At 56.1% G+C, this 22,697-nt stretch overlaps 1 protein-coding gene across 5 annotated transcripts in view; it reads right to left on the bottom strand.

The window, feature by feature from the left end:
* Positions 1-22,007, bottom strand: part of LOC147091059 (schwannomin-interacting protein 1-like) — a 26,081-nt gene extending 4,074 nt beyond the window's left edge. The window contains exons 1-6 of one of the 5 annotated variants that reach the window (XR_015075364.1): positions 21,789-22,007; positions 17,244-17,741; positions 15,804-15,910; positions 13,953-14,061; positions 12,177-12,276; positions 7,841-7,949 (exon numbers count right to left, since the gene is read on the bottom strand). Coding sequence is in view for 4 of the 5 variants with exons in the window: in XM_085977514.1 (XP_085833640.1) it covers positions 7,841-7,949; positions 12,177-12,326; positions 13,953-14,061; positions 15,804-15,910; positions 17,244-17,726 (958 nt within the window). In the remaining variant the exon portion in view is untranslated. Of the gene's footprint in view, positions 1-7,840; positions 7,950-12,176; positions 12,327-13,952; positions 14,062-15,803; positions 15,911-16,695; positions 17,220-17,243; positions 17,742-20,242; positions 20,444-21,788 lie in introns of those variants that run through there. The other 4 variants (XM_085977514.1, XM_085977515.1, XM_085977517.1 and 1 more) reach the window with 4 other exon arrangements.
* Positions 22,008-22,697: the final 690 nt, after the last annotated feature.

Here is a 22,697-nt window from a genome sequence, read left to right as displayed (position 1 = left end):
ACTGAGCCCCGAAGCTGGGTTCCGGTAAATCGGGCTCTCCATTCCCTCCCATTCGTTTAGAGTCTGTTTTCATTCACACAGCCAATGTTAGTGCCCCCTGGAAGTAATTCACTGTGTCTGATGCACGGTGACGTGTGACAGAGGCAGGGCTTTCTGTGTGGAAACTACTGACGTGAGGAGAGCACCCTCTGGTGGTTACACCATCAACTGCAGTGCAATGGATAACTGCACAGACCGTACAGAGCAGAAACAGGCCACTCGGCCCAACTGGTTTCTGCTCCACTCGAGCCTCCACCCACCCCTCTTCATCTCACCCCATCAGCATATCCTTCGATTCCCTTCTCCCTCGTGTGTTTATCCAGCTTCCCCTTAAGTGTATCTGTGCTATTCACCTCAACCACTCCCTGTGGTAGCGAGTTCCACATTCTCACCACCCTCCTCCGCCTGGCTGAACTTGTTCTCACATTGAACAACTTCTCCTCTGACTCCACTCACTTCCTCCAAATTAAAGGTCTTGCTATGGGAACCCGCATGGGTCCTAGCTATGCCTGCCTTTTCGTGGCATATATGGAACATTCTTTGTTCCAGTCCTACTCGGGTTCCCCTCCCTCACCATTTTTTCCGGTACATCGATGACTGTATCGGTGCTGTTTCCTGCTCTCGCCCTGAACTAGAAAATTTCATTCACTTTACTTCCAATTTCCACCCTTCCCTCACCTTCACATGGTCCCTCTCCGGCTCTTCCCTTCCCTTCCTCGACTTCTCCGTCTCCATTTCTGGCGATAGGCTATTGACAAACATCTGACTCCCACAGCTACCTGGACTACACTTCCTCCCACCCCGCCTCCTGTAAGGACTCTATTCCATTCTCCCAGTTTCTCCGTCTCCGCCGCGTCTGCTCCGACGATGCCACCTTCCATAACAGTGCTTCTGACATGTCTTCCTTTTTCCTCAACCGAGGATTCCCCTCTACCGTGGTTGACACGGCCCTCGACCGTGTCCGTTCTATCTCCCGCACTTCTGCTCTCACCCCTTCCCCTCCCTCCCAGAACCATGATAGGGTTCCCCGTGTCCTCAGCTCTCACCCCACCAGCCTCCACATTCAACGGGTCACCCTCCGCCATTTCCACCACCTCCAACGTGATCCCACCATCTTCCCCTCACCTCCCCCTTCAGCATTCCGAAGGGAGCGCTCCCTCCGCGACACCCTGGTCCACTCCTCAATCACCCCCAACAGCCCCTCCCCTCTCCATGGCACCTTCCCGTGAAACGCAGGAGATGCATCACCTGCCCTTTTACCTCCCCCCTTCCCACTGTCCAGGGCCCCAAACACCCCTTCCAGGGGAAACAGCGATTTACTTGTACTTCTTGCAATCTAGTATACTGTATTCGCTGCTCACGATGCGGTCTCCTCTACATTGGGGAGACCAAACGCAGATTGGGTGACCGCTTTGCCGAAGATCTCCGTTCAGTCCGTAAGCGTGACCCCGAGCTTCCGGTCGCCTGTCACTTTAATTCTCCGCGTCACTCCCACTCTGACCTCTCCATCCTCCGCCTCCTACACTGTTCCAAAGAAGCTCAAAAGGAACAGCACCTCATCTTTCGATTAGGCACTCTCTGGGTAAAGGGGTTTCTCCTGATTTCTCGGTGACTATCTTATATTGAGGCCCCAAGTTCTGGCCTCCCCCACAAGTGGAAACATCTTCTCTACGTCTACCCTATCGAACCTCTTCATAATCTTAAAGGCCTCCATCGGGTCGCCCCTCAGTCTTCCCTTTTCTAGAGAAAAGAGCCCCGGCCTGGTCCGTCTTTCCTGATAGTTAGAACCTCTCAGTTCTGGGATCATCCTTGTGAATCTTTTTTGCACCCTCTCCAGTGCCTCTATATCCATTTTATAATATGGAGACCAGAACTGGGTACGGTGCTCCAAGTACGGTCCAACCAAGGTTCGATACATGTTTAGCATAACTTCTCTGCTTTTTAATTCTATCCCTCTCGAACAGGATAAGTTCTATCAAAGGGTCCTCGACACCCTGAATGCTAAGAAGAATGTTGCAGCTACCTGTGCCCGATTTAGGCTTGAACTTAAAATCTACTAACTTAAGAAGGCAGAACCTTACTGACTAAGTCAAGCTGGCACTGGTTATCCAAAACCTGTCAGTGCTTATAAAGCTCACAGAGCTATAGCCAACACTGGAGCACAGAAACCGTGACAGTAGAACAAGGCAGAACAGGTTTTAACCGCAGACAGCAACAATTAGGACTAATCGGAAGTAACACATTCCATTCTCGGCACCTGGTATCAGTCACCAAACACTCCCAGGGCAGGTACAGCATGGGTTAGATACAGAGTAAAGCTCCCTCGACACTGTCCCATCAATCACTCCCAGGGCAGGTACAGCACGGGTTAGATACAGAGTAAAGCTGCCTCTACACTGTCCCATCAAACACTCCCAGGGCAGGTACAGCACGGGTTAGATACAGAGTAAAGCTCCCTCTACACTGTCCCATCAAACACTCCCAGGGCAGGTACAGCACGGGTTAGATACAGAGTAAAGCTCCCTCTACACTGTCCCATCAATCACTCCCAGGGCAGGTACAGCACGGGTTAGATACAGAGTAAAGCTCCCTCTACACTGTCCCATCAAACACTCCCAGGGCAGGTACAGCACGGGTTAGATACAGAGTAAAGCTCCCTCTACACTGTCCCATCAAACACTCCCAGGGCAGGTACAGCATGGGTTAGATACAGAGTAAAGCTCCCTCTACACTGTCCCATCAAACACTCCCAGGGCAGGTACAGCACGGGTTAGATACAGAGTAAAGCTCCCTCTACACTGTCCCATCAAACACTCCCAGGGCAGGTACAGCACGGGTTAGATACAGAGTAAAGCTCCCTCTACACTGTCCCATCAAACACTCCCAGGGCAGGTACAGCATGGGTTAGATACAGAGTAAAGCTCCCTCTACACTGTCCCATCAATCACTCCCAGGGCAGGTACAGCACGGGTTAGATACAGAGTAAAGCTCCCTCTACACTGTCCCAACGATGAACCACAGAAGGCCGCCCCCTACTGCAGAAATATGAACTTGTGGCAGAGCCACTAAAGGACTGAGACCATTTGTATATAATTCCCTTTAACAACATGTTAGCTACAGCCCGAGTCTGTATCTTTATGTATACTGTTTACTTGTATAGAGCGTGATTACTTTAACAGCGCGGGTAAACGCGATGACGTCACGCCGTACATCACGTGATCCCCCACTGGTGGGAAGAATGTGATGACGTCATGACGTCAACCACGGGACCAGCCAGCAGTCCTCGTGGAGCCTCCGAACTGAATAGACCTACACTCGATGTTCTCCTGCAGTTACCTGTTTAAACCTGTTAGTTTCCATTAAACTTCGTTTTGTTTAAGCGCCTGAGTGGACCTCAGTCTTTGGATAGAACTAGACATTCCTACATTGGTGACCCCGACTTTTGCGAACGGTTTTCGCAGAAGATAATCAACATGGAAACGAACGCCATTACCTTGAAGCTGCCGCAGTTCTGGGAGCAACAACCAGCCGCGTGGTTCATCCAGGCTGAAGACCAGTTCGCCATCAGGGACATCGTTGTGGATCAGACCCGTTATTATTACGTGGTCTCCGCCCTCGACAGCGCCACAGCCTCGTGGATCGTCAGCCTACTCGGTAGTCCGCCTACTGATCGCAAGTATGACACCTTAAAGGCGTGGTTGCTGCAGGTTTTTGGGCTCACGAAGTCGGAGCGCGCTCGCCGGCTGCTCGCTATGCCCGGCCTCAGGGACACCAAGCCGTCCGAGCTCATGAGCCAGATGCTCACGCTCCTCGGGTCCGAGCCGGGATGCTTCCTCTTCAGGGAGCTATTCCTCAGCCTACTCCCGGAGCAAGTTCAGGCTGCCCTAGCCAGGTCCGAAGTCACAGACTGCGCAGAGCTTGCTGCCGAAGCGGACAAGATCTTCGCGGTGACACAACAGCACTGTGCGGCCACGAGGCGCCCCTCCCCCACAGACGTTGCTCCAGCTCCTCAATCAGCGGGGTTGTGCTTTTACCACGCCCGTTTTGGCGCGAAAGCAAGATGCTGCCGCTCTCCCTGCAGTTTTTCACACAAAAAAACATCTACAGATACCCTGGCGAAAGTGGACCGGGTCTAACGAGCACCCCGCGGCCGCGATGGCCATCGGAGACGCAGGGAAGCTTCTCTTCATCACCGACTCCCTTTCTGGTCGCCATTTCCTTTGCGACACCGGGGCGCAGTGTAGCATCCTACCTGCGTCAAATCTCGATATACTGGCTGGGGGCCACAGCCCCGCCCTCGCTGCGGTTAATGGCGCGGCCGTTCGGACCTTCGGAAGGCGGCGGATCCAGGTGTGTTTCGGCGGCCAGCGTTTCCACTGGGAATTCATCATGGCCAAAGTCACGCAGGCCATCCTTGGGGCGGATTTTTTGTGCGCCAACTGCCTCCTGGTCGATGTCAGGCACCGCCGGTTGATCAATGCGGCCACGTTCCACTCCATCCCATGTCACCGAGGTAACGCTGTGCCGTGCACGGTCTTCTGTGCGTTCCCACCTCCAGACAACTTCACTCGGCTCCTCGGAGAGTTCCCGGATCTGACCAGGCCCACTTTCTCCTCCTCGGCTACTAAACATGGTGTGGAACATCACATCACCACCACCGGCCCCCCGGTTTACGCATGGGCCCGACGACTCGAACCCGGCAAGCTCGCGGCTGCGAAAGCGGAGTTCGACACGATGGAGCGGTTGGGGATTATTCGCCGGTCGAATAGTCCCTGGTCTTCGCCTCTCCACATTGTTCCGAAACCTGGCGGCGGATGGCGGCCATGCGGCGACTACCGACGCCTGAATGACGCCACTACTCCTGATCGGTACCCGATCCTGCATATCCAAGATTTCTCGGCCCATTTGGCGGGAAATACTTTTTTTCCGAAAGTCGACCTCGTCCGCGGTTACCACCAGGTCCCCGTGCACCCGCAAGACGTCCCGAAAACCGCAGTCATCACCCCATTCGGCCTGTTCGAGTTTCTGCAGATGCCGTTTGGCTTAAAGAACGCTGCACAGGCTTTCCAGCACTTAATGGACTCCGTGCTTCGGGACCTAAAATTCCTCTTCGTCTACCTCGACGACATCCTCTTCGCCAGCCCTAGCAAAGAGGAGCACTTCTGCCATTTGCGTACCCTCTTCACATGCCTCAGTCAACATGGTTTGATTATCAACCCGGCCAAGTGCCAGTTCGGCCTGCAGCGGATTGATTTCTTGGGCCACCGCATTACATCAGACGGCGCAATTCCCTTACAGACGAAGGTCGAGGCAGTTACATCTTTCCCACACCCGCAGACCGTCAAGGCCCTACAGGAGTTCCTCGGGATGGTAAATTTTTATCATCGGTTCGTTCCTAAGGCGGCTCTGCTTATGCAGCCCTTGTACGAGGCCCTCAAGGATCCGATCAGTTGGACGGCCGAGATGGACCGGGCGTTCGTCGACACCAAAGGCGCCTTGGCCAACACAACCATGCTGGTGCACCCGCTTCCAGGTGCCACCATTGCCCTTACCACCGACGCGTCGGACTACGCAATCGGCGCACTGCAGGAACAGTGGGTGAATGGGACGTGGCAACCGCTTGCGTTTTTCAGCCGTCAACTACGGCGAAACGAAAGAAAGTACAGCACCTTCGACCGGGAGTTGCTGGCCCTTTTCCTAGCCATCCGCCATTTCCGGTTCTTACTAGAGGGACGTCTGTTCACGGCTTACATGGACCACAAGCCACTACCGTACGCTATGGCCAAGACCGCCGAACCGTGGTTAGCTCGGCAACAACGTCACCTGACGTTCATTTCAGAATTCACCACGGACATTCAGCATGTGTCCGGCAAAGACAACCTGGTGGCGGATTGTCTCTCCTGCGTGACTGTGCACGCAGTCCAACTCGGAATCGACTATGCCCTCATGGCTGCAGATCAAGCCTCGGACCCGGGGGTCCAAGCATACAGGACCAGCCCCTCTAGCTTCCAAGCGGCCGACGTCAAATTCCATGCCGCAGGCACCACGCTACTTTGCGACGTCTCCATGGGAGTTACCCGCCCTATAGTTCCAATCACCTGGCGCAGAAAAGTGTTCGACGCCATACACGCCATGAGGGCCTCGCAAAGGCTGATGTCATCAAAATTCGTCTGGAGGGGTATGCACCTGGATGTCCGCGACTGGGCCAACACCTGCGTGGTCTGCGAAAAGGCCAAGGTGCAGCGTCATGTAAAAGCTCATTGGCCACCTTCGCTGTTTCGGAGCGTCGATTCGACCACGTGAATGTGGACCTCGTGGGGCCGCTTCCACATTCTCGAGGTTTTACACACATCCCCACAATGGTAGACTGCACCACTAGATGGCCAGAGGCAGTTCCTTTAGTTTCCACCACTTCGGCAGACGTGGCCGGAGCTTTCATCTCCTCTTGGGTTGCTCGTTTCGGGGTACCGGCAGACATCTCTTCCGATCGTGGACCGCAGTTTTCCTCTGAGCTCTGGAACGCTGTGGCTCAGGGGCTCGGCACCAAACTACATCGCACCACCGCCTATCATCCACAGGCGAACGGCCTGTGCGAGCGATTCTACAGGTCGCTCAAAGCCGCTCTGCGGGCCAGTCTTCAAGGCGCGGGATGGGTGGACAGACTTCCCTGGGTCCTTCTGGGTCTTCGTACGGCGCCCAAAGAAGATTTACAATCCTCCTCGGCGGAACTCGTATATGGCCAACCACTACGAGTACATGGGGATTTCCTCCCGTCTCCAACAGAGCCATGGTCCGCATCCCAGCAACTCGTCAGCCACCAGGAAGCGGCCAGATGTTTCGCTCCAGTGCCTACGTCGCATCACGGCTTACAGAGCTCCCACGTCCCAACTGAGCTGAAGAGCGCCGAGTACGTGTTTATCCGCCACGACGCTCACCGGGACCCGCTCAAGCCTCCTTACACTGGTCCCTTCCGCGTCATAGAGCCGGGAGACAAATCCTTTTCGGTCGATATCGGAGGTAAACCGGACCACATATCGGTTGACCGGCTGAAGCCGGCGCATTTAGACCTGGACAGCCCAGTCGAAATCGCTCAACCGCCAAAACGGGGCCGACCGCCCACAGTCGCTGTGCCAGCTCCACCACAACCGCCCGACAGCCCGACCATCAGCTTCCACTTCAGGGTTACAGAAGTCGCTCAGACAGGCTTGTCAGGCCTCCTCACCGTCTTATTTTTGCTGTTAAAGACAATTCTGGGGGGGCACATGCGGCGGAGCCACTAAAGGACTCAGACCGTTTGTATATAATTCCCTTTAACAACATGTTAGCTACAGCCTGAGTCTGTATCTTTATGTATACTGTTTACTTGTATAGAGCGTGATTACTTTAACAGCGCGGGTAAACGCGATGACGTCACGCCGTTCATCACGTGATCCCCAACAGGCGGGAATAACGTGATGACGTCATGACATCAACCACAGGACCGCCCGAGCAGTCCTCGTGGAGCCTCCGAACTGAATAGACCTACACTCGATGTTCTCCTGCAGTTACCTGTTTAAACCTGTTAGTTTCCATTAAACTTCGTTTTGTTTTAACGCCTGAGTGGACCTCAGTCTTTGGCTAGGAACTAGACATTCCTACAAACTTAATTTTCCAAACCTGCCACCATTATAACCCCCCTATGATTGTGTGCCCGTGCAGTGCTAAACTTGGGGCTGCGATGTCGCGCGGACCTAGACGCGATTCCTGAACAGGCGCCGCCCCTCCCCACCCCCCCACCCCGCCCCCAGCCCCACAGACTTACGGTGAATTCGGGAGAAGACGCTGGCTCGCTGGCTCTCAAGTTGTGTCTGGGTCATCTCACGCAGGGCGCTCGGTTCCAGGCACCTGCCTCTCCCCCAGGTGTCTCCAGACTGAGGAAGAAAAGGATTCATTCTATCAACAGAATTTAAGGATTAAAGAATGAAATACTCGCATTTCTCCAGCGCCTTTCACTCCCTCAGGACGTCCCAAAGCGCTTTACAGCCAATGAAGTACTTTTTGAAGTGTAGTCACTGTTGTAATGTGGAAAACGCGGCAGCCAATTTGTGCACAGCAAGCTCCCACAAACAGCTAAGTGATAATGACAAGGTCATCTAATTTTAGTGATGTTGGTTGAGGGATAAATATTGGCCCCAGGACACAGGGGAGAGCTCCCCTGCTCTTCCTCGAAATAGTGGCCGTGGGACCTTTTACGCCCACCTGAGAGAGCAGACGGGGCCTCGGTTTAACGTCTCATCTGAAAGACAGCGCCTCCGACAGTGTGGCGCTCACTCAGTACTGCCCCTCCGACAGTGCGGCACTCCCTCAGTACTGCCCCTCCGACAGTGCGGCGCTCACTCAGTACTGCCCCTCCGACAGTGCGGCGGTCCCTCAGTACTGCCCCTCTGACAATGCAGAGCTCCCTCAGTACTGCCCCTCCGACAGTGCGGCGCTCCCTCAGTACTGCCCCTCCGACAGTGCGGCGCTCCCTCAGTACTGCCCCTCCGACAGTGCGGCGCTCCCTCAATACTGCCCCTCCGACAGTGCGGCGCTCCCTCAATACTGCCCCTCCGACAGTGCGGCGCTCCCTCAATACTGCCCCTCCGACAGTGCGGCGCTCCCTCAGTACTGCCCCTCCGACAGTGCTGCGCTCCCTCAGTACTGCCCCTCCGACAGTGCGGCGCTCACTCAGTACTGCCCCTCCGACAGTGCGGCACTCACTCAGTACTGCCCCTCCGATAGTGCGGCGCTCCCTCAGTACTGCCACTCCGACAGTGCGGCGCTCCCTCAGTACTGCCCCTCCGACAGTGCGGCGCTCCGACAGTGCGGCGCTCACTCAGTACTGCCCCTCCGACAGTGCGGCACTCACTCAGTACTGCCCCTCCGACAGTGCGGCGCTCCCTCAGTACTGCCACTCCGACAGTGCGGTGCTCCCTCAGTACTGCCCCTCCGACAGTGCGGCGCTCCCTCAGTACTGCCCCTCTGACAGTGCAGAGCTCCCTCAGTACTGCCCCTCTGACAGTGCGGCGCTCCCTCAATACTGCCCCTCCGACAGTGCGGCGCTCCCTCAATACTGCCCCTCCGACAGTGTGGCGCTCCCTCGGTACTGCACCTCCGACAGTGCAGAGCTCCCTCAGTACTGACCCTCCGACAGTGCGGCGCTCCCTCAGTACTGCCCCTCCGACAGTGCGGCGCTCCCTCAGTACTGACCCTCCGACAGTGTGGCGCTCCCTGAGTACTGACCCTCCGACAGTGCAGAGCTCCCTCAGTACTGCCCCTCCGACAGTGTGGCGCTCCCTCAGTACTGCCTCTCCGACAGTGCGGCGCTCCCTCAGTACTGCCGCTCCGACAGTGCGGCGCTCCCTCAGTACTGCCGCTCCGACAGTGCGGCGCTCCCTCAGTACTGCCCCTCCGACAGTGCGGCGCTCCCTCAGTACTGCCCCTCCGACAGAGCGGCGCTCACTCAGTACTGCCCCTCCGACAGTGCGGCGGTCCCTCAGTACTGCCCCTCCGACTGTGCGGCGCTCCCTCAGTACTGCCCCTCCGACAGTGCTGCGCTCCCTCAGTACTGCCCCTCCGACAGTGCGGCGCTCACTCAGTACTGCCCCTCCGACAGTGCGGCGCTCACTCAGTACTGCCCCTCCGACAGTGCGGCGCTCCCTCAGTACTGCCACTCCGACAGTGCGGCGCTTCCTCAGTACTGACCCTCCGACAGTGCGGCGCTCACTCAGTACTGCCCCTCCGACAGTGTGGCGCTCCCTCAGTACTGCCCCTCTGACAGTGCTGCGCTCCCTCAGTACTGCCCCTCTGACAGTGCAGAGCTCCCTCAGTACTGCCCCTCTGACAGTGCGGCGCTCCCTCAATACTGCCCCTCCGACAGTGCGGCGCTCCCTCAATACTGCCCCTCCGACAGTGTGGCGCTCCCTCGGTACTGCACCTCCGACAGTGCAGAGCTCCCTCAGTACTGCCCCTCCGACAGTGCGGCACTCCCTCAGTACTGACCCTCCGACAGTGTGGCGCTCCCTGAGTACTGACCCTCCGACAGTGCAGAGCTCCCTCAGTACTGCCCCTCCGACAGTGTGGCGCTCACTCAGTACTGCCCCTCCGACAGTGCGGTGCTCCCTCAGTACTGACCCTCCGACAGTGCGGCGCTCCCTCAGTACTGCCCCTCCGACAGTGCGGCGCTCCCTCAGTACTGACCCTCCGACAGTGTGGCGCTCCCTGAGTACTGACCCTCCGACAGTGCAGAGCTCCCTCAGTACTGCCCCTCCGACAGTGTGGCGCTCCCTCAGTACTGCCTCTCCGACAGTGCGGCGCTCCCTCAGTACTGCCCCTCCGACAGTGCGGCGCTCACTCAGTACTGCCCCTCCGACAGTGCGGCGCTCCCTCAGTACGGCCCCTCCGACAGTGCGGCGCTCACTCAGTACTGCCCCTCCGACAGTGCGGCACTCCCTCAGTACTGCCCCTCCGACAGTGCGGCGCTCCCTCAGTACTGCCACTCCGACAGTGCGGTGCTCCCTCAGTACTGCCCCTCCGACAGTGCGGCGCTCCCTCAGTACTGCCCCTCCGACAGTGCGGCGCTCACTCAGTACTGCCCCTCCGACAGTGCGGCACTCACTCAGTACTGCCCCTCCGACAGTGCGGCGCTCCCTCAGTACTGCCACTCCGACAGTGCGGTGCTCCCTCAGTACTGCCCCTCCGACAGAGCGGCGCTCACTCAGTACTGCCCCTCCGACAGTGCGGCGGTCCCTCAGTACTGCCCCTCCGACAGTGCGGCGCTCCCTCAGTACTGCCCCTCCGACAGTGCTGCGCTCCCTCAGTACTGCCCCTCCGACAGTGCGGCGCTCACTCAGTACTGCCCCTCCGACAGTGCGGCACTCACTCAGTACTGCCCCTCCGACAGTGCAGCGCTCCCTCAGTACTGCCACTCCGACAGTGCGGTGCTCCCTCAGTACTGCCCCTCCGACAGTGCGGCGCTCCCTCAGTACTGCCCCTCCGACAGTGCGGCGCTCACTCAGTACTGCCCCTCCGACAGTGCGGCGCTCCCTCAGTACTGCCACTCCGACAGTGCGGTGCTTCCTCAGTACTGACCCTCCGACAGTGCGGCGCTCACTCAGTACTGCCCCTCCGACAGTGTGGCGCTCCCTCAGTACTGCCCCTCTGACAGTGCTGCGCTCCCTCAGTACTGCCCCTCTGACAGTGCAGAGCTCCCTCAGTACTGCCCCTCTGACAGTGCGGCGCTCCCTCAATACTGCCCCTCCGACAGTGCGGCGCTCCCTCAATACTGCCCCTCCGACAGTGTGGCGCTCCCTCGGTACTGCACCTCCGACAGTGCAGAGCTCCCTCAGTACTGCCCCTCCGACAGTGCGGCACTCCCTCAGTACTGACCCTCCGACAGTGTGGCGCTCCCTGAGTACTGACCCTCCGACAGTGCAGAGCTCCCTCAGTACTGCCCCTCCGACAGTGTGGCGCTCACTCAGTACTGCCCCTCCGACAGTGCGGTGCTCCCTCAGTACTGACCCTCCGACAGGGCGGCGCTCCCTCAGTACTGCCCCTCCAACAGTGCGGCGCTCCCTCAGTACTGATCCTCTGACAGTGTGGCGCTCCCTCAGTACTGACCCTCCGACAGTGCAGAGCTCCCTCAGTACTGCCCCTCCGACAGTGCAGAGCTCCCTCAGCACTGCCTCTCCGACAGTGCAGCGCTCCCTCAGTACTGCCCCTCCGACAGTGCGGCGCTCCCTCAGTACTGGCCCTCCGACAGTGCGACGCTCCCTCAGTACTGCCCCTCCGACAGTGCGGCACTCCCTCAGTACTGCCCCTCCGACAGTGCAGAGCTCCCTCAGCACTGCCTCTCCGACAGTGCAGCGCTCCCTCAGTACTGCACTGGGAGTGTTAGCCTGGATTATGTGCTCAAGTCTCTGGAGTGGGGACTGGAACCCACGACCTTCTGACTCAGAGTGCCACCCACTGAACCAACCTGACACTCCATAACGCTCCGATGTATTTCAGAGTTGAAAGGTCGACGCGGAAGCCATTGCTGAGCGTTCCCCCCTCCCCCCACTGAAGGAGCTCGCTCTGACCCTCAGCGGGTCACGGTGCACGAGATGAGCCAAACTCACCCAGTCTGAGGCCGCACACGCTCGCTGCTTCTGTTTCTCCAGCTCGATCCGCTTCTTCACCAAGGCCAGGCCTCGCTTCGCCTCGCTCTCCAGCTCCTTCCTGCGGGAAAGAAGATCTCCCTCAGGGGACGGGACCTCACCTGGAGCCGCCTGGAAAGTTTCACGCACACCTGGTCAGTGCAAGGATCATTGAGTGGATACAGCACAGAAGGAGGCCATTCGACCCATCGTGCCTGTGCCGGCTCTTTGAAAGAGCTCTCCGATTAGTCCCACTCCCCCCTGCTCTTTTCCCACAGCCCTGCAAATGTTTCCCCTTCCAATATTTATCCCAATTCCCTTTTGAAAGTTACTATTGAATCTGCTTCCACCGCCCTTTCAGGCAGCGCGTTCCAGATCACAACAACTCGCTGCGTAAAAAAACTTTGCTTCATCTCCCCCTTAGTTCTTCTCCCAATTATCTTAAATCTGTGTCCTCTGGTTACCGACCCTCCTGTACTGGAAACAGTTTCTCCTTATTTACTCTATCAAATCCCCTCATAATTTTGAACGTCTCTATTAAATCTCCCTTTAACCTTCTCTGCTCTAAAGGAGAACAATCCCAGCTTCTCCAGTCTCTCCACGTAACTGAAGTCCCTCATCCCTGGTACCATTCTGGTCAATCTCCCCTGAACCTTCTCTGCTCTAAAGGAGAACAACCCCAGCTTCTCCAGTCTCTCCACGTAACTGGAGTCCCTCATCCCCGGTACCATTCTGGTCAATCTCCTCTGCGCCCTTTCCCAGGCCTTGACCTCCTTCCTAAAGTGCGGAGCCCAGAATTGGACACAATACTCCAGCCGAGGCCCAATTAGTGTTTTATAAAGGTTCAGCATAACTTCCTACTTCCTTGCTGTTATACTCTATGCCTCTGTTAATAAAGCCAAGGATCCCCGTAAGCTTTTTTAACAGCCTTCGCAACTTGTCCTGCCACCTTCAAAGATACATACATCCACCCCCAGGTCTCTCTGTTCCTGCACCACCTTTAAAATTGTATTATTTAGTTTTTATTGCCTCTCCTCATTCTTCCTACCAAAATGCATGACTTCGCACTTCACTGCATTAAACTTCAGCTGCCACATGTCTGCCCATTCCAGTCTGTCCGTGTCCTCCTGAAGTCTGTTACTGTCCTCCTCACTGCTTACTACATTCCCGAGTTTCGTGACATCTTCAAACTTTGAAATGATGTCCTGCCCTGTATACCCAAGTCCAGGTCAATTAAAGAACTTCAATAGAATACATTTTTTTAAAAATACAATGAGGCGAAAGTTCTATTTCCGAGACTCCCTTTTGGCAACAACTCCATTTTACTGTCATCCCGTGGAGAGACTGACCCTGGACTGGCCTCTCAGTTTTTGCTCCAACGTTCTAATCCACCCTGACTATAGGGGCAAAAGTCTCAGTTGGCCATTGTGGGGTTAAAGGAAGCTCGTGCATTTCTCTAGCGCCTTTCACCACCTCCGGACGTCCCAAAGCGCTTTACAGCCAATGAAGTACTTTTCGAAGTGTGGTCGCTGTTGTAATGTAGGAAACACGGCAGCCAATTTTGCGCACAGCAAGCTCCCACAAACAGCGACGTGATAGATCGCAGGAATTTTGACCGGTCGCACGAAGGGGGGAATTGCATTCACCCGCAGAGCAGCAGGACCACCTTTCACCTTGCTATCCTGGACGACCTTTCACCTGACTAAGCAAAAAGAAAAGGAGCCTAAGGTCAGGGGTCGGTCGGTCGGTCGGTCTTACCTGAGGAGATGGCGGCGTTGCTGACACACTCTTGACTGGTTCCTCAGTGTCACTCTCACTGCTACTGTCGTTGATGAAACACAACTGCAAATTCATCCGACTATGGAATCTGTGAGGGAGGCAAAAAAAACTCACAATGCTTGGGTTTCCGTGGTTGCGAGCCATTTCAGACATCCTTGCTCCTGTACTCGAATCCTCTCGCTATGAAGGCCAACATACCATTTGCCTTCTTAACCGCCTGCTGCACCTGCATGCTTACCTTCAGCGACTGGTGCACAAGGACACCCAGGTCTCATTGCACTTCCCTTTTTCCCAATCTATTGGCGTTCAGATAATAATCTGCCTTCCTGTTTTTGCCACCAAAGTGGATAACCTCGCATTTATCCACATTATACTGCATCTGCCCAATCACCTTATATCCTCTATAATGGGCCCCTTCCCCACCCGCAGCCTATTCGATGCCAAATTTGCCGGATCGGGGAGGTACGGTTGCCAACTCTGCTTGGCCGCATTCCAGGAAGGTTTCATCACGTGACCTCCAACCTTGATCCGCCCCGCCCACCCGCCATTGGCCCGTGCTCCAGGTGCGCCACCCGCCCATGGGCCAATCGGAAAGGGAACAACTGGATTCACCTCGACGGTCAGTCAAAGAGTCGCTTTCCCCTGTCTTCAACAGTATAACTGATAAAACGACAGGGTTTAAAGCAACTGAAAACAAGAACACAATTTTATTTAATGCCGCGATGAGTTTTCTCCCGGGTGTGTCCGGGCGATGAATCTTCAATTCCTAGTGACTCCAGGCCAGTCCTGGAGGGATGGCGACTCTCCGTCAGGGGAGTGAACTTGTTATGTATCTCCACCAAGCCCAGTATGCTTCAGGTTCTAGTCTAGGAGTCACCCTCGTGAAACACGGGATTTAATCACGGCACCCCTCTTACAGAAAAGGCCTCGTTTCCATAGCGACAGCAGGCCTCAAACTGCTCCTTCGGCCTTGTGAAAAGAAGGGAGACTCGCATTTCTCCAGCGTCTTTCCCAACCTCAGGCCATCCCAAAACGCTTTACAGCCAATGAAGCACGTTTGTAGTGAAGTCACTGTTGTAATGTGGGAAACGCGGCAGTCAAATTGCGCACAGCAAGCTCCCACAAACAGCAATGACCAGATCATCTGCCCTAGTGATGTTGATTGAGCGATAAATATTGGCCCCAGGACACCGGGGAGAACTCCCCTGCTCTTCTTTGAAATAGTGGCCGTGGGATCTTTTACGTCCACCTGAGAGAGCAGACGGGGGCCTCGGTTTAACGTCTCATCCGAAATATGGCACCTCCGACAGTGCGACACTCCCTCAGTACTGACCCTCTGACAGTGCGGCGCTCCCTCAGTACTGCCCCTCCGACAGTGCAGCACTCCCTCAGTACTGCCCCTCCGACAGTGCAGCACTCCCTCAGTACTGCCCCTCCGACAGTGCGACGCTCCCTCAGTACTGCGGCGCTCCCTCAGTACTGCCCCTCCGACAGTGCGGCGCTCCCTCAGTACTGCCCCTCCGACAGTGCGACGCTCCCTCAGTACTGCCCCTCCGACAGTGCTGCGCGCCCTCAGCACTGGCACTGGGAGTGTCAGCCTAGATTTTTCTAGGTCGAGTCTCTGGAGTTGGGACTTGAACCCACAACCTTCTGACGCAGAGGCGAGAGAGAGTGCGACCTACTGAGCCATGGCTGACATGTGCAATCACATACAGGCCTCCACCCTGTAAGGAGGGCTGGATGCAGTGAATTTACATTGACCCAATCTTGGCCCCGGGACTACGCCGAGTTATAGGAAATACTGACCAGGCAACCCGGCCTGCTCCTTACCGTGATGTGCAGCTAAAGGTGTCGCCCATTGCCTGCCACCTGCTGCTGTCCGTTCGCTCCCAGGATGTCAACCTCTGTGCACCATCCAGCTTCCTCCTCCCCATGGGCTGGAGGGTAAAAGTGAACAGCGATTTAGCCCCTTAAATATAATATACTATTGCTCTCTCAGAGACCCATGTACAACAGCTCTCTCCCCTGGGCTCCCTCTCCCCGGGTCGGCCCGAGCTCCCTCTCCCCGGGGCCCCCTCTCCCCGGGGGCCCCCTCTCCCCGGGCTCCCTCTCCCCCGGACCCCCAGGGCTCCCTCTCCCCCGGGGCTCCCCGGGCCCCCTCTCCCCGGGCCCAGGACCCCCAAGGCTCCCTCTCCCCCGGGGCTCCCTCTCCTCCGGACCCCCAGGGCTCCCTCTCCCCCAGACCCCCGGGGCTCCCTCTCCCCCGGGGCTCCCCGGGCCCCCTCTCCCCGGGCCCAGGACCCCCGGGGCTCCCTCTCCCCCGGACCCCCGGGGCTCCCTCTCCCCCGGACCCCCAGGGCTCCCTCTCCCCCGGGGCTCCCTCTCCCCCGGGGCTCCCCGGGCCCCCTCTCCCCGGGCCCAGGACCCCCGGGGCTCCCTCTCCCCCGGGGCTCCCTCTCCCCCGAGCCCCCTCTCCCCCCGTCGGCCCTGAGCTCCCTCTATCTGTATAAGAAGACTTTGCCTCGCACCATCATCCCTTTTATCATTTAATCTCTCCACCCTATCACAGACCGTCCCTTTTGTACTTTCCTCCCCTCCCCCTTTCCCAGCCTCTGTACTTGATTATAACCCGGTACAGGAAACTCTCTTATTACTGGCACCTAAATAACCAGAAATCTCTCTTAACCGGCAAAATTCAGGAGTAGGTTCAGGTAAGTTTTACTTCATATTAGTGGACGTGTAACCGGGGTTCCTGGATCTGTGGCCGTGTAACCGGGGTTCCTGGATCTGTGGCCGTGTAACCGGGGTTCCTGGATCTGTGGCCGTGTAACCGGGGTTCCTGGATCTGTGGCCGTGTAACCGGGGTTCCTGGATCTGTGGCCGTGTAACCGGGGTTCCTGCACCTGTGGCCGTGTAACCGGGGTTCCTGCACCTGTGGCCGTGTACGGGGCTCTCGTACCTTAGTAAATATACCTCTCTGTAATCCAGACTTTTTGATCAACCGGCACCACGCCGGTCCCGTCGGTGCTGGATAAAAGTGAGTTTCCTGTACATCTCTAACGTTTTCCCAGTTCTGACAAAAGGTCACGGAGCCGAAACGTTAACTCTGCTTCTCGCTCCACAGAGGCTGCCTGACCTGCCGAGTGTTTCCCGTGTTTCCGGTTTATATTGTAGCTCCCTCACCAGTTCTGGCGTGGATGCTCTTTCTCGGCCTTTGGAAAGTGTCAAGACACCCGACCCGACCAAAAACAAACCGCGAAGGGCACTCACCGACTGCCGGGTGGCTGCGGCAGGGTTGCTGCAACGCTCTCGGCTCTGTTTCTCCAACTCCCGGAGCTGGAGGCCGGCAATGTGATTCTCCAAGGCCTCCCAGTTCATGATGGGCATCTCGCTCTCTGGCGAGGGGGCGCCCGGCCTCGAAGGACCCTCAGTTGGCTCGGCCGGTGCCCGGGCTGAAGGGTCCCTCGGCGGCAAGAGGCCCGTTTCCGGTTGGGCGCCACCGGTCCCGCCGACCGGGAGGCCATTCGGCTCCCTCCGGGGCTCGGGCCGGGCTTCTTCCGAACTCCTGCGGGGACGCCCCCGGCCCGCGACTCCCCGACCCTCCGTCATCTTCCGCCTGCCCTCCTGAAAACCCTCATCGTCCTCGGCGCAACCGGATCCAGATCCCGCCGGCGGTTTCGGCTGGGGGAGCTTCGGTGGGGCCGAGCCCAAGCGCGATATCAAGGAGCCGAACCGTTTTCCTCCTGAATCCATACCATGCTTCTAGAACTTAGAGAGAGAGAGAGGAAGAGGAGGCGATGAGGTCAACGCTGAGGTCTCCCAACAACAACCTCCATTTATATAGCGCCTTGAACATAGTAAAACACCCGAGGCACTTCACAGGAGCGCTATCAATAAAAACATATTTGACACTACTAGGCACTTGGTCTAAGCGTTAAACAAAGCTTTAATCAACTGGTTTACAACATGGCGGTCTAGTTGTGTCCTTCACTAGTTCCTGTTAAGAATGTCCTGCGCAAGCTGGGCCCGTGCCCGAGTATTTATACTCTCCCTGGACAGCGCCACCCGCAGGCCGCTCAGTATTATTTCATAAGTCTTTCTTTCATGAATGACTGATTCATGTCAGACACCGAGCCACATCAGGAGATAGAGTCGTAGATAGAGCCTTAGAGTTATACAGCACAGAAAGAGGCCCTTCGGCCCATCGTGTCCGCGCCGGCCATCAAGCCCTGTCTATTCTAATCCCATTTTCCAGCACTTGGTCCGTATGCTATGGCGTTTCAAGTGCTCATCTAAATGCTTCTTGCATGTTGTGAGGGTTCCTGCCTCTACCACCCTTTCAGGCAGTGAGTTCCAGATTCCAACCACCCTCTGGGTGAAAAAGTTTTTCCTCAAATCCCCTCTAAACCTCCTGCCCCTTACCTTGAAACTATGCCCCCTGGTTATTGACCCCTCTACTAAGGGGAAACGTTCCTTTCTATCTATCCTATCTATGCCCCTCATAATTTTGTACACCTCAATCAGGTCCCCCCTCAGCCTTCTCTGCTCTAAGGAAAACAACCCCAGCCTGTCCAGTCTCTCTTCATAGCTGAAGCGCTCCAGCCTAGGTAACATCCTGGTGAATCTCCTCTGCGCCCTCTGCAATGCAATCACATCCTTCCTATAGTGTGGCGACCAGAACTGCACACAGTATTCCAGCTGTGGCCTAACTAGCGTTTTGTACAGCTCCATCATAACCTCCCTGCTCTTGTATTCTGTGCCTCGAGATATTAGAACAGGCGACCAAAAGCTTGGTCAAAGAGGTCGGTTTTAAGGTGCGTCTTAAAAGGAGGAGAGGGAGGTAGCGAGGCGGCGAGGTTAAGGGAGGGAATTCCAGAGCTCGGGGCCCAGGCAGCCGAAGGCACGGCCGCCAATGGTGGAGCGACAGAATTCAGGAACGCGCAAGAGGCCAGAATTGGAGGAGCGCGGAGATCTCGGAGGGTTGTGCGGCTGGAGGAGGTTACATGGTAAAGGATAGCAAACTGAGAAAAACCTTGACAATGTACAGACTTAGTGAACATAGCCTGGCGATCGAAAAAGGTAGACACAGGCAGACCCGGCTACCAAGAGAGGACAGGATATGCTCTCACTGCAGTCAGGGAGTGATGGAGACAGAGATGCACTTCCTCACAGCTTGTAGAAAATATCAGAGCATAAGGGAGAATTTCTACCCAAAATTCACAAAAATATGCCCGGAATTCAGAAATTTGAATGACGACCAAAAACTCCCATACCTACTAGGGGAAGAGAGAAATTGTGTAACCTTAGCGGCACACTATGTTACAGCTTGCCATAAACAGAGGGACAACCACTAAATATAAGAAAAGAGTATATACAAATTATATGAATGTATATTTATACACTCAGGGATATATCTGTTTATACACTGTATGGATAGATCTGTATTTTTGTGTTCAACCATGAATGTTTTCGATGCTTTGGCAACATAAGATGTACCTTGTCATGCCAATAAAGCGATTTGAATTGAATTGAATTACAGAGAGATCGCTGGGTCAGAGGGATGTGAGCATTCGGGAGTGCCGGACAGGAACAATGGGGAGAGCAGATTCCAGAACAGCTTTTCTAAGGGGGAGAAATATTTGGAAAAAGAGCAATTTTAAACGGTGTGGTGATAGGGCAGGGGGACAGGGACTGTAGGGAGAGCTCTTTCAGAGAGACAGTACAGGCAAGCAATAGCCCCTGATATCGGGGCTCAGGGGCTTAAATTACGAGGACAGGTCCCATAAATTCAGCTTGTATTCCCTTGAATAAAGAAGATTAAGGGGTGATCTGATCGAGGTGTTCAAAAGGATTCGATAGGGTAGATACAGAGAAACTATTTCTCTGATGGGGAAATCCAGAGCAAGGGGGAAATAATTTTACAATTAGAAGTGAAATTAGCTTTCAAACTTTTTAATATATATGGCTTTTTAAAAGGACTTGCATTTCTCCAGCGCCTTTCACCAGCTCAGGACTTCCCAAAGCGCGAATGAAGTACTTTTTGAAGTGTAGTCACTGTTGTAATGTAGGAAACACGGCAGCAAATTTGCGCACAGCAAGATCCCACACACAGCAATGTGATAATGACCAGATCATCTGTTTTTGTTATGTTGATTGAGCGATAAATATTGGCCCCACGACACCGGGGAGGACTCTCCTTCGAAATAGTGGGTGTGGGATCTTTTGTGTCCACCCGAGAGGCAGACAGGGCCTCGGTTTTAACATCTCACCCGAAAGACGAAGCCTCTAACAGTGCGGTGCTCCCTCAGTACTGCCCCTCCGACAGTGCGGCGCCCCCTGAGTTCTGCCCCTCCAAGAGTGCAGCGCTCCCTCAGTACCGCCCCTCCAACAGTGCAGCTCTCCCTCAGCACTGCCCCTCCGACAGGACGGCGCTCCCTCAGTACTGCCCCTCCGACAGTGCGGCTCTCCCTCAGCACTGCCCCTCCGACAGGACGGCGCTCCCTCAGTACTGCCCCTCCGACAGTGCGGCTCTCCCTCAGCACTGCCCCTCCGACAGTACGGCGCTCCCTCAGTACTGCCCCTCCGACAGTGTGGTGCTCCCTCAGTACTGTCCCTCCGACAGTGCGGCGCTCCCTCAGTACTGTCCCTCCGACAGTGCGGCGCTCCCTCAGTACTGCCTCTCCGACAGTGCGGCGCTCCCTCAGTACTGCCCCTCCGACAGTGCGGCGCTCCCTCAGTACTGCCTCTCCGACAGTGCGGTGCTCCCTCAGTACTGCCCCTCCGACAGTGCGGCTCTCCCTCAGCACTGCCCCTCCGACAGTGCGGCTCTCCCTCAGCACTGCCCCTCCGACAGTGCGGCGCTCCCTCAGTACCGCCTCTCCGACAGTGCGGTGCTCCCTCAATACTGCCCCTCCGACAGTGCGGCTCTCCCTCAGCACCGCCCCTCCGACAGTGCGGCGCTCCCTCAGTACCGCCCCTCCGACAGTGCGGCGCTCCCTCAGTACCGCCCCTCCGACAGTGCGGCGCTCCCTCAGTACTGCCCCTCCGACAGTACGGCGCTCCCTCAGCACTGCCCCTCCGACAGTGCGGCTCTCCCTCAGCACTGCCCCTCCGACAGTGCGGCGCTCCCTCAGTACCGCCCCTCCGACAGTGCGGCGCTCCCTCAGTACTGCCCCTCCGACAGTGCGGCTCTCCCTCAGCACTGCCCCTCCGACAGCGCGGCGCTCCCTCAGTACTGCCACCTGGGGAGCGTCTCAGCCTGGCTTGTGGGCTGAAAGCTGTGGGCGTGGGGATACACTCACCATGAAACGCCAGCCCCACCCACAAGCAGAAGCAACTCGGCAAAAAAAGAGCTGGACTGCAGCGAGGTGGGAAACTCCCCAGTGTCGGAGGCAGGCTGGACAAGAGGGGAATGGGTGAGCACTTGGTTTAGACAGGTTCTGGGCACACCAGAGTCTGAGAACTGGGTGAAGTGGAGAGATTGGCATCGAGAGAAGGAAAAAAAAAATTCTTCCCTGCTGACCCTAGTTTGATTGCAACGTGTATGTATTTTAAATTGCTTGGAATCCAATGTCTTGTCATTGAACAACATTCCCCCTCCCAAGTTTAGTAAAAGCTCAAATCCGGCCAGATCCTTCAACTTTCTGCGGGCTAGAAAGTTTCACAACTTTCGCTCTCCGCCCCCAATTACTTTAAGCCATTAATAAATCTTATTTTTAAAGTTATTTTCCTTCACTCCTGTGTAACTTCCGGGTGCAGAGTCGAACAGCAGACGGGGTTTTCGGGCAAAGGAGTTTCTAAAAGTCAGAAACTTACCAAAATCATGTCGCTTTCAGTCCCGGGGAGGTCAGTGAATCCTCCTCCTCCTCCAGGCTGGCCCTGTCCTCCCAGACTCCTGATCCCCCTTCCTCCTAAACTTAGGAAATCAGCTTCTTTCAGTTCCTTTCCAACTTTCCATGTCTGGGCTCCTCCCACATCTACCCAGAGCTGTCACCTCTTCCCCTTCCAGCAAGCAAGCAGCAATTTTAATGGGTTTCAATCCCATCTTCTCAAAAGAAAGGTTTGGCATTTTCTCCCCGCGCCTTTCACCACCTCAGGACGTCCCAAAGCGCTTTCCAGCCAATCAGGTACTTTTTAAAAAAAAGTGCAGTCACTGTTGTGATGTGGGAAACGCGGCAGCCAATTTGCGCACAGCAAGCTCCCACAGACAGCAATGTGATAATCATCAGATAATCTGCTTTACTGATGTTGATTGAGGGATATATATTGGCCCAGGACACTGGGGAGAACTCCCCTGCTCTTCTTCAAAATAGTGCCACGGGATCTTTTACATCCACCTGAGAGAGAGCAGACGGGGCCTCGGTTTAACGTCTCATCCGAAAGACGGCACCTCCGATAGCGCAGCGCTCCCCCAACACTGCCCCTCCGACAGTGCGGCGCTCCCTCAGTACTGCCCCTCCGACAGTGCGGCCCCTCCGACAGCGCAGCGCTCCCTCAGTACTGCCCCTCCGACAGTGCGGCGCTCCCTCAGTACTGCCCCTCCGACAGTGCGGCGTTCCCTCAGTACTGCCCCACCGACATTGCGGCGCTCCCTCAGTACTGCCCCTCCGACAATGCGGAGCTCCCTTAGTACTGCCCCTCTGACAGTGCGGCGCTCCCTCAGTACTGCCCCACTGACAGTGCGGCACTCCCTCAGTACTGCCCCTCCGACAATGCGGAGCTCCC

This window comes from Somniosus microcephalus, unplaced genomic scaffold (assembly GCF_052327205.1).
Source record: "Somniosus microcephalus isolate GS21.2 unplaced genomic scaffold, FLI_Smic_1.0 unresolved_chr4, whole genome shotgun sequence".
NCBI classification, from domain to species: Eukaryota; Metazoa; Chordata; class Chondrichthyes; order Squaliformes; family Somniosidae; genus Somniosus; species Somniosus microcephalus.
Note: the sequence above shows the minus strand (reverse complement) of the source record. Positions and strands in the feature narration are given on the sequence as shown.